Raw genomic sequence first — 12333 nt, 5'->3', positions numbered from 1 at the left:
TCCAAGCGGTACCAACACAGTAATTAGGATATTTCTTTTCCCTTTTATTATAGTTTATTTATGTTTTTATAATGAATTTCCTAGGGAAATGTGCACCTTCCAGAGAGAGAGGCATTCAGCACCACTTCCAACTATTTCTGTTTCTATTTTTTTCCCATTCAGACTTCAACCCTCTGCGCCACCCCTTCAAAACCACAGGTAAGTACATTATATATTTTCCTTTTGGTTATCTTCATAGCTCATTAGTTTAAGTCCTGGGATTTAGTCTGGTTGCTCTTCATTGTACTCTCCAAAGCTATCATGTCCTTTTTGTAAAGTGGTGGCCTGATTTGAACACAGTATCATAAGAGAGGTCTATCTCACAATAACTAAAAGAAGGCTAATGGGTCCAGAAAAAAAGTAGACTTAAATGAAACACATTCAAAATGAATCATACTTGCAATAAACACATTTTTAATTTTAATAAAAAGCAATTATTCGCCATTGCTGATTCGTTTCCAAAAGTACCACTATATTAAAATGGCTATGTCACACACATTTTATGAGGCAGCTTTTAAAAGAAAAGTCATCTTGCTTGCTGAAGAAAAGCAAAAAATTTGAGTAAGTATGGTAATTGTCATGCAGGTGTTTGCAGTTTAACTTGAGCCTTATTAATATTTTTATAAAAGCATTAATGAATTGTTGCAGTTAAGGTTACATTAGAATTCCACCTCCATATTCTTCTTCTGTCAGTCTCTTGTTTTCAAAGCAGAACCTCATTATTATTTTTTTTACCTGTGGAAGAAACAGAATACAAACGCATCACTTTGGTTATTGATTTATAATCTTTTTTTGAAACTGTACCCCTTCTGTCTGGAGATTTCAGCTCAAGTACCCCTTTACAGTTTTCACGCTACAGAATGGCACAACAGTTGCAATAAAAAGGCAGAATATTCTGATTAGCACATTGCTTCCTCCCCATTTATTTAATATACAATTTATGTCATAACAATTTGGGACTGATAAACTGCTGGTTTAGGACAGAATTCCAAACAGTAGGCTTAATTCTTAAAACTTTTAATTACATATCTTTGGATGCACAGAATTAAAAGAATTTGGAAACTCTTGTATTTGCTTTCTATTCAGTTATTATAAATAATACAAAATAGTCTGCACTGTAAATGTTTATCACATTAAATATCTGCCATTTAAAATGTTTACAATATCAAAAGATAAAACTATAATAACTAACATTGATAAACTTTATATTCAAGCCAACATAAAAAAATTATTCAAAGGGATTTGGTATAACTCTGTCGCCTTGCACTCTCTGTACTCTTGTCCTTTGTTTTTCTTTTGCAGGTAAGAAATGTAGCTATTTCAACCAGCCGCTTGCTGTTACTAAAAATGAATCTGTGCCTAATACATAAAACAAAACCGTCAAAGTATGGTTATTGTGATTATTATTTATGTTTATCAGGGCATTTATACTTCTAAAAAATGCAGAAATATTGTGCTTCATTGATTAGTATTCACTTATACGACAAGTTGAAAACAGCAAAGTTAATGAGCAGCACAGAGCGCTCTCCAGCAAATCACCAGACCCTGCTTCACCCACATCAGAGTGGAAATCTATTTAATCAAAATTCTGCATGCGTGCAGGTAGAAAGTTCGGACGTGATAGATTTTGTGTTTTGTTTTTCATCTGCGGTTCACTATGAGCTGCTAAACAAAAATTAAACATTTATGCACAATGGTTTAAAGATAATATATAATACTGTTAACCAGGGCTAGCGCAAGAATTTTTGAGGCCCTCCCTTTTCACTCTTTTTTAAAAAATTATTTATATATATTTAGAAAACGGTTGAGTGCGAACAGTCAATCAGCTTCCATATCTAGCGGGCTTCTATTTTGCATAAATGCCCGCTGGAACATTGAAGTGCTTAACTGTGAATTAAATTTTAAATCAATCCACACATAAATACCGGCTTTTTCCTTTAACATTCTGTAACGGGGGAGGTCTGTGCTGACTGTCTGGTGCATGCATGGTTCTGCAGGAAGAGGGCAACAGCCTTGTAAGATCCACCTGTCAGTCATGGCAATGACACGGAGAGGTGGGGAAGAGGGTGTGTTGGCTTTCCCTCTGAGTGGTTGAGAGGCGGGCCTTGGGGGATTGCTCGGCCCATAAGTACTGCGCTTGGTTGTGCACTCGAGTGGCTTGATAGGGGATACCGAGTGACGCTGGCAGAAGACGCCAGTGTAAACAAAGACCAGGCAGGAACACCAGCGGTTGAAGAGAGAACAAAACAGGCAAGCACGGCTGAGGAAGACAGCCCACCTGAAACAAATAACAACAAGAATTAAAATAAATAATTACATACCCGAGGGGACGTGTGTAGAGACAGGGGAACCTTGGCCACCCCAGTGTATAGTACACAGTGAAGCGTAGGACAGAGACCCGACCTGACCGGCTTAGCGGCAGTGGGGGCACTGCGCAAGCAGCACCTTTGTAGTTTTATTACTGTGTTTTATTTTCCTTTTTCATTTCGCCTTTGGTTTTCATTGTTATTGTTGAGCACATGGTGTGCGTCTGCATCTACCTGTGTTGGTAACCTGTGGTCCTGATTACCGTTGCCGGTATACAGGCCACAGATAACAGCGCCCTCTGTGGGCTAAAAGAAATCAAAAAGAGACAAAACTGGGCACCAGTGCGGTGTTGCAAATAAACTTTCTGTCTCCCCTGTGTCAGTGAATTGCCCACCACCCTTCCACACATTCTAATCTACAACTAATCTGATAACATAAAAAGCTACGTAAACATTGATACCTTCTGACGCTGAAATCATGTCTGTGACAGGACATCGTAATGAAGGCTCAATTCACAGCTACTGGACAGCAAATCAACAGGAAAGACAAGACTGGTCCACAATTCTGTCATCAGCTGGATCCAAACAAAACCAGCCAGTCAAACTGCAAACCCAGCTTCAGTTCTTTCCGCACCAGCCAATCCACTCCCTACCAGCTTGAATGACGCCCCGCCTCCAACAAGTTTCGAGTCTGACTCTATACTACACGGACTATTCAACAATGGTACAGTTAATCTGTCTGGCAATGTCCAGATAAATTATAATAAGAGAGAATAAGATCCCAATAAATTAATATGTTAGCCAAATAATAATAATGAAAACCGTTTTCTCTATGTGTGTGTCGTTTTTCTATTCTAATTATGTTAGGGACTATTTTCCTCAGCGGAAGGTTACCTGGCGAAGTATCAGAAGTTCAAGGTAAATTAGGTTTTAAAGTTTTATTAAAGAGAAAATAAAGAAATAAATTGATTTCTAGTAGCGATAGAGCCCTCTCTGTGTGCTCTACAATGTGGTAGATGACCTTGACTTTCGTTAGCGTCCTCGCCTACGGCTCGGGATGCATAATTCCAGTCGTGGTCATCTACCATGTGGTAGAGACCGCATTGACGGGCTCTATCGCTTATATGTCAACAGATAAACAAATTATTGTACACCAGATCATGTTTATTTTTTTACATCGTCACAAAATTATATACAATTATCACTCTGGTTACAAACAGTAGTGACATCTACTGTCAGCTCTACAATTACAATATTTATGATGAATGGATTCCACCACCATGCTTAGTTATAAATAACAATTAACACAGGATACTATAAAACTGGTATCTAATGTGTGCTCATATAATCATGCACAGCAAATCCTCTGGTACTTTTTTCTATAGGCAGATCCTTGACTTAAGAATTAACTTTAAAGAATTAAACAATCTTTACCGATGTCTTATGAAAATGCTTAAATGGCACACAACCAGTGTTGCCAATTTAGTGAATTTCTCGCCAAATTGAATGACTTTAAGGGCTGACTTGGCGAGATTTGTTGTCAAAAGCAACTAGCTACAAATCTAGCAATTTCCAGGACAGTCAGAGAATTTCAGAGATGTAAAATTGGTAAAACGTTTCAATTATCCTGTATTAGCAACATCCTTTTATAAGAATCATTGTCAGGGTAATTAAATGAAATCCAGTAATGCCACACCCCATTTGAATACGCAAGGAACTTCATTGCATCCTTTGCTTAGCAACAGGCTCAACAACCACGAGCCTGTTCCCAGATTTCGCATGACACCCCATCGGCAAGATCCCCCCACCCCCAGAGTTCCCACTTCCAGATTTTGGACTACACCACTACTCATGATATGGTTTTTATTTTGATTATGATAAATGGAAATACAGTATTTCAATAGAACTTAAATTACAAAATAACAACAATGTGTTTACATTTATAGCATTATAATATAGATCACAACATAACATCATTTTTTTACAATGGCAACATTATAATAATATTATAATACCTGTGCAAGCATATCACTTTTTAGAAATTATTTTTTGTGTGATAGATTTCAAAGCAGACGCACTTCAAACTCTCATCAGTGCTAACATCTTTATCTAGCACATATATATCAGAAAACTTACGTCACCAATTTTCAATCATGTCATATACAGTATCTTCCCCAGTTTCAGGCACGGGTGTATAGCGCTGTTATATGAATTATTTTCTGTGAAGTTTAGATACAGTAAATAAATAGGTCATTTTTACCAGTACCAGACCTGACAAGGCTTTTCTTACAACCTAAAACACCAACAAATAAATGAAGAAATCTGCTCGTTTTATTCTTTGTAGATACATAGGCATGAATTTTTCACCTGCAGCTATTTATATACAGATGACCCGGTCTTAGGGACTGCTTCCATCTGCCAGTAGAAAATAAAACTGCATACACTTTTACAATATAGTTTTCTTATTTTTTCATTGAAGCACGTTCAAAAGACATGTTAAACAATGCAGATGCACATATAAGCGCCGGCATGATATTCTCAAGGGAATGACAAATTTGAACATACATGCGCTCCACGTGGAAATCGCAGGATAAGCAGCTGGATGGTTAACAATCAATTTAAATTCAAGCAAATTATTTTCTTTTACCAATCCAATAACATGCACATGGATTAGGGAGTGGTTAACATGTAGAAAACAGAAAGTACTGATTAGAGGAGAAACCTCAAAATGGAGCGAGGTAACCAGTGGTGTAACACAGGGATCGGTATTAGGTCCTCTGCTATTCCTAATCTACATTAATGATTTAGATTCTGGTATAGTAAGCAAACTTGTTAAATTTTCAGATGACACAAAAATAGGAGGAGTGGCAAACACTGTTGCAGCAGCAAAGGTCATTCAAAATGATCTAGACAGCATTCAGAACTGGGCAGACACATGGCAAATTACATTTAATAGAGAAAAGTGTAAAGTATTGCATGCGGGCAATAAAAATGTGCATTATAAATATCATATGGGAGATAGTGAAATTGAAGAAGGGAACTATGAAAAAGACCTATGAGTTTATGTTGACTCAGAAATGTCTTCATCTAGACAATGTGGGGAAGCTATCAAAAAGGCCAACAAGATGTTCGGATATATTGTGAGACGTGTTGAATTTAAATCAAGGGAAGTAATGTTAAAACTTTACAATGCATTAGTAAGACCTCACCTAGAATATTGTGTTCAGTTCTGGTTACCTCGTTACAAAAAGGATATTGCTGTTCTAAAAAGAGTGCAAAGAAGAGCAACCAGAATTATCCTGGGTTTAAAAGGCATGTCATATGCAGACAAGCTAAAAGAATTGAATCTATTCAGTCTTGAACAAAGAAGACTATGCGGCGATCTGATTCAAACATTCAAAAAACTAAAAGGTATAGACAATGTCGACCCAGGGGACTTCTTAGACCTGAAAAAATAAACAAGGACCAGGGGTCACAAATGGTCACACGCGCAGTTAATTTTTGACGCGCTTTTAAAAGTATTTTTTTCCACAGTCAAACGGGTTTAAAAGGCCCTGCATAACAACAAAGCACTCACTAGGCATCTCCAGCCCCGCCCCACACTTTCGTTCGCTATAGCTTTTACCTATGTAAGAAATAAATAATAATAATAATAATAGTCGTACATACCGATCAATCATCTCCTGATCATTCGTGTTATCACCAAACTCCTCAATAATGCGATCCAAGTCATTATTTTATTACTATAACATCTCAAAAAAGCTCTGCAAATATCCGTGTTCTCTGTGCGCTCACTCACAGTCAGCCAGCTTGTTTACTTATGACCGCCCCGTTATCTGATACCAGGGCCATGTATGACTATTAATGAGATACGCCTTTTTTTCCGACTTTTCTCGGCTCCTGTCGCTCCCACTCAGCCATTGAATGGTTTTCTGGCTTTTTCCGGAGAAAAAACGATTAGAAACCCTTTTTTTGCGTTTCTAAAATGATGTCGGAAAGGGTCCGACAGTGGACCTGATAGGAATAATTGCAATGTCGGACCAGGTCCGACATACGGCCGCAAAGGGTTAAAGCTGGAAAACATGTGCTGCTTCAGTATGGGCTATTAAAAAAATACATACAGACAAATTACTTTATCCCTAACATTATTATTATTATTATTATTATTATTATTTATTTATTTATTTATTTCGTTCTTAGCAGATGCCCTTATCCAGGGCAACTTACAGTCGTAAACAAAAATACATTTCAAGAATCACAGTACAAGTATTAATACAATTAAGAGCAAGATAAAATACAATGACTTTTGTTCTAGCAAGTACTAGTATATGACAAAATACGATTCAACGGGCTCCCAAGTGGTGCATCCAGTAAAAGCACTCGCGTATAGTGCAGGATGCGCCCTATAGTCTGGATGTCACGAGTTCGAGTCCAAGCTATTCCTTTGCCGACCGAGGACGGGAGCTCCCAGGGGGCGGCGCTCAATTGGCTGAGCATCGCCCGGGGGAAGGGAGGGTTAGGTCGGCCAGGGTGTTCTCGGCTCACCGCGCACCAGCGACACCTGTAGTCTGGCCAGGCGCCTGCGGGCAAACCTGTAAGCTGCCTGAGAGCTGTGTTGTCCTCTGACGCTGTAGCTCTTGGGTGGCTGCATGGTGATTCTGCAGTGTGAAAAAAAGCGGTCGGCTGACGGCACACGCTTCGGAGGACAGCGTGTGTTCGTCTTCGCCCTCCCAAATCAGCACAGTGGTGGTAGCGGTGAGCTGAGCTTCAAATAATAATTGGCCATTCCAAATCGGGAGAAAATAATAAAAATAATTGGCAACGACTAAATGCACTGATTTACTTGTACTTACAGTCATCATTACTACTCGTTTGTACTTTTTACTCAGCACACCCCTAGTTTCTGTGGTCTTGAGTTTTTATTATTTACAAACAAGACCATTCATACAAAAATCAAATCCAATTACTGCATTTATCAAACATCTGCTAAATGGCAGCAGGTTCATACTAACTTACCAAAGATTATCAGGTGTTTTAGCTTGAAACCACTCTGTGCCATGAGCAGCCAAGCAGCTGTAGATATTCCGAGTCGTCCACTCATTTTTGGGGATGGTGAGTGTACTGATCATTGAATAGGAGACTCCCCCACTCTCAGGAGCAGCGGGATTGTTCTTGTAATGAGCATCACCAATGTCTTTATCACCCTTCTGCCATTTCACATAGATATCCCTCGGGAAGAACCCAGTAATGATGCATGTCAGCTCTGCGCTGTCGGCTCCCAGCTGATCTTTAAAGGGGCGTAGAATCTGAAGAGCAGGTTTACCATAACCTAAAATAACAATCAAAAGAAAACAAAAACAGAAAACGTCTCAATTATATTTAGAATCAAAGAGAAGTATCACATGAATATCACACCAAGTGAAAAATTATGAGCAACCATCAGTCAACAGGGCGGCAGTGTGGAGTAGTGGTTAGGGCTCTGGACTCTTGACCGGAGGGTCGTGGGTTCAATCGCAGGTGGGGGACACTACTGCTGTACCCTTGAGCAAGGTACTTTACCTAGATTGCTCCAGTAAAAACCCAACTTTATAAATGGGGAATTGTATGTAAAAAAAATGTGTGTAAAAATAATGTGATATCTTGTAACGATTGTGTCGCCCTGGATAAGGGCGTCTGCTAAGAAATAAATAATAATAATAACATAACCAAATATTTGGGTTTGCAAACTAGGACTTGTAAATTATTATTAATTGTTTATTTAGCAGACGCCTTTATCCAAGGCAGCTTACAGAGACTGGGGTGTGTGAGCTATGCATCAGCTGCAGAGTCACTTACAATTATGTCTCCCCCGGAAAAAGGAGCACAAGGAGGTTAAGTGACTTGCTCAGGGTCACACAATAAGTCAGCAATTGAGGTGGGATTTGAACCGGGGACCTCCTGGTTACAAGACCTTTTCTTTAACCTCTGGACCACACAGCCTCCTGTAAATCCTGTGTAAAAACCAGTAACCTAACCTTAATTCAGATCTACACAATGCAAAGATCAGCACTTTATTGGTTGCAGAGATAATCCAAATAACAAATTCTAAGAAGCTCTAGATCATATTTTTATCTCACAATGAATGTTCCTGATGGGAGCTTCAAGGTGACTATACTGTGCCTCTATAATACTAGAATTACCTGTCTCTTTGGTAATAGACGCCTCTTTGGTGGAACAAGGGTGTGTGACTTTGCAACTGGCTTTGCTGTAGCTTTTCCATTCAGCAGCAGAGACTGTCAATCGCCTGGTGATGCTTTGGGTATTATTCCCATTTAGTTTGCTATCAACTAATTCTGATTTATGTTTTCTTCCATCAGTAATCCAGGAAACGGTGCTGTTGTTGAGCCCGACCACAAAACAGTCAGCACTTACACTTTTCCCTATGAAAATATCTACAAATGTGGGTTTTTGGAGATAAATAGTTGGCTCGATGCTAGAGCAAGCTGTAATTGAAATAGAAAGAGCTTATTCAGTGGTTTGCGGGAATCTATTGCACTAACAGTATTTGAAAGAATCTGCAACGCCTAGAAAATAGAAAGCAGAGAATCAACACATCTTCATGAAAGCAATATTATTATTATTATTATTATTATTATTACTATTATTTATTTCTTAGCAGACGCCCTTATCCAGGGTGACTTACAATCGCAAGCAAATACAAATACATTCAAGTGTTACAATACAAGTCATACAATAAGAGTAAGAAATACAATAATTTTTTTTTTCAAGTGTGACAAACCACAATTCAATAATACAGCAGATAATAGTGAAAGTTACATCAGGATATGATTAAATATGGGGAATCAGCAGTAATGGCTGATTTTCAATTCCCTTGTTCAGATGGTCTGAAAACCTTACCATTCTGTCTGAATCTCGATCTAATAATAAACACAGCTGCTTTGGGCTCTGGAGTGGGTGGAGATTTAGAATGTCTCAACTTTTTACAAAGGAAAGAGTTGGTTAATTTATCTGTTATTTATTGAATACCTCACAGCAAGAATCTGACTAAATGTCAGCCAGTTGATACTAACTTACCAAAAAGATTGTCAGATGTTTTAGCTTCAAACCATGCTGTGCCATGAGCAGCCTTGCAGCTGTAGGTATTCCGAGTCATCCACTCACTTTTGGGGATGGTGAGTGTACTGATCATTGAATAGGAGACTCCCCCACTCTCAGGAGCAGCGGGATTGTTCTTGTAATTAGTGGCATCAATCTCTTTATCACCCTTCTGCCATTTCACATAGATATCCCTCGGGAAGAACCCAGTAATGATGCATGTCAGCTCTGCACTGTCGGCTCCAAGCTGATCTTCAGAGGGGCGTAGAATCTGAAGAGCAGGTTTACTGTAACCTAAAATAACAATCAAAAGAAAACAAAAACCAGAAAACGTCTCGATTATATTTAGAATCAAAGAGAAGTAAAGTATCATCTGATCATCACACCAAGTGAAAAATTATGAGCAGCCATCAGTCAACATAACCATATATTTGGGTTTGCAAACTATGACTTGTAAATACAGTATAAAAACCAGTAGCCTAACCTTAATTTAGGGTTGGTTAATTTATCTGTTATTTATTGAATACATCACAGTAAGAATCTGAGTAAATGGCAGCCAGTTGATACTAACTTACCAAAGATATTGTCAAATGTTTTAGCTTCAAACCATTCTGTCAAGGTATTGAAAAAAGACTCCTATTGCATAGCAGTTTTGCCCATTCCAGGTTCTACTACCAGCTTGATTAGCCACAGTGTATAAGTAACACGCTCAGATGTGCCTTATTAAATTCATATTAAAACCAGAACTGGATAAAACTGCTATGCATTGGGAGTCTTATTTCCATCCCTGATTCTGTCCCATGAGCACAGAATGTCACACGTGTCCCTCCTCCTTCCCCCTTGGACTGGCTCTTTATCTCTGCACCTCAGATTGACAGTCATCACTGCCCTATTGGCCAGGGGCTGATTCAGTGTATTTTATTCCCATTCACCTTTCTCTAAATAACAAGTAATAGCAAAATTACACATTCTCATTTCAGATACTCGTTTGTACGTTACACAGCACACCCCTGGTTTCTGTAGTGTCTTAATCTTCAAAATAAAACCATTCATACACAAATCAAATCCAATTATTACATTATGAAATATCTGCTACATGGCAGCCAATTGATACTAACTTACCAAAAAGATTGTCAGGTGTTTTAGCTTCAAACCATGCTGTGCCATGAGCAGCCTTGCAGCTGTAGGTATTCTGAGTCATCCACTCACTTTTGGGGATGGTGAGTGTACTGATCATTGAATAGGAGACTCCCCCACTCTCAGGAGCAGCGGGATTGTTCTTGTAATGAGCAGCATCAATCTCTTTATCACCCTTCTGCCATTTCACATAGATATCCCTCGGGAAGAAACCAGTAATGATGCAGGTCAGCGCTGCACTGTCGGCTCCAAGCTGATCTTCAGAGGGGCGTAGAATCTGAAGAGCAGGTTTACTGTAACCTAAAATAACAATCAAAAGAAAACAAAAACAGAAAACATCTCGATTAAATTTAGAATCAAAGAGAAGTATCACATGAATATCACACCAAGTGAAGAATTATGAGCAGGAATCAGTCAACATAACCATATATTTGGGTTTGCAAACTATGACTTATAAATACAGTATAAAAACTGTGCCTCTATAATACTGGAATTACCTGTCTCTTTGGTAATAGACGCCTCTTTGGTGGAACAAGGGTGTGTGACTTTGCAACTGGCTTTGCTGTAGCTTTTCCATTCAGCAGCAGAGACTGTCAATCGCCTGGTGATGCTTTGGGTATTATTCCCATTTAGTTTGCTATCAACTAATTCTGATTTATGTTTTCTTCCATCAGTAATCCAGGAAACGGTGCTGTTGTTGAGCCCGACCACAAAACAGTCAGCACTTACACGTTTCCCATTGAAAATATCTTCAAATGTGGGTTTCTGGAGATAAATAGTTGGCTCGATGCTGGAGCAAGCTGAAATTGAAATACAAACTTTGTTCAATGGCTTGCGGGAATCTATTGCACTGAACTTATTTGAAAGATTCTACAACGCCTAAAAAATAGAACAAAGGGAATCAACACATCTTCAGGAAAGCAATGTGGGGAATCAGTAGTAATGGCTGATTTTCAATTCCTTTATTAAGCTGGTTTGAAAACCTTACCATTCTGTCTGAATCTCTATCTAATAATAAACACAGCTGCTTTGGGCTCTGGAGTGGGTGGAGATTTAGAATGGCTCAACTTTTTACAAATGCCGGGGTTGGTTAATTTATCTGTTATTTATTGAATACATCACAACAAGAATCAGAGTAAATGGCAGCCAATTGATACTAACTTACCAAAAAGATTGTCAGGTGTTTTAGCTTCAAACCATGCTGTGCCATGAGCAGCCTTGCAGCTGTAGGTATTCCGAGTCATCCACTCACTTTTGGGGATGGTGAGTGTACTGATCATTGAATAGGAGACTCCCCCACTCTCAGGAGCAGCGGGATTGTTCTTGTAATTAGTGGCATCAATCTCTTTATCACCCTTCTGCCATTTCACATAGATATCACTCGGGAAGAACCCAGTAATGATGCATGTCAGCTCTGCACTGTCGGCTCCAAGCTGATCTTCAGAGGGGCGTAGAATCTGAAGAGCAGGTTTACTGTAACCTAAGATAACAATCAAAAGAAAACAAAAACCAGAAAACGTCTCGATTATATTTAGAATCAAAGAGAAGTAAAGTATCATCTGATCATCACACCAAGTGAAAAATTATGAGCAGCCATCAGTCAACATAACCATATATTTGGGTTTGCAAACTATGACTTGTAAATACAGTATAAAAACCAGTAGCCTAACCTTAATTTAGGGTTGATTAATTTATCTGTTATTTATTGAATACATCACAGCAAGAATCTGAGTAAATGGCAGCCAGTTGATACTAA

At 38.7% G+C, this 12333-nt stretch overlaps 1 protein-coding gene across 1 annotated transcript in view; it reads right to left on the bottom strand.

Annotated features, from left to right (window-relative positions):
- Positions 1–430: 430 nt before the first annotated feature.
- Positions 431–12333, bottom strand: part of LOC117397990 (titin-like) — a 293410-nt gene continuing 281507 nt past the window's right edge. Inside the window, exons 20-26 of the mRNA XM_033996969.3 lie at positions 11743–12057; positions 11075–11377; positions 10563–10877; positions 9420–9734; positions 8525–8827; positions 7362–7674; positions 431–774 (exon numbers count right to left, since the gene is read on the bottom strand). Coding sequence (XP_033852860.3) covers positions 771–774; positions 7362–7674; positions 8525–8827; positions 9420–9734; positions 10563–10877; positions 11075–11377; positions 11743–12057 — 1868 coding nt within the window. The 3' untranslated portion in view covers positions 431–770. The remainder of the gene's footprint in view (positions 775–7361; positions 7675–8524; positions 8828–9419; positions 9735–10562; positions 10878–11074; positions 11378–11742; positions 12058–12333) is intronic.

The sequence above is a fragment of the Acipenser ruthenus genome, chromosome 54 (assembly GCF_902713425.1).
Source record: "Acipenser ruthenus chromosome 54, fAciRut3.2 maternal haplotype, whole genome shotgun sequence".
NCBI classification, from domain to species: domain Eukaryota; kingdom Metazoa; phylum Chordata; class Actinopteri; order Acipenseriformes; family Acipenseridae; genus Acipenser; species Acipenser ruthenus.
Note: the sequence above shows the minus strand (reverse complement) of the source record. Positions and strands in the feature narration are given on the sequence as shown.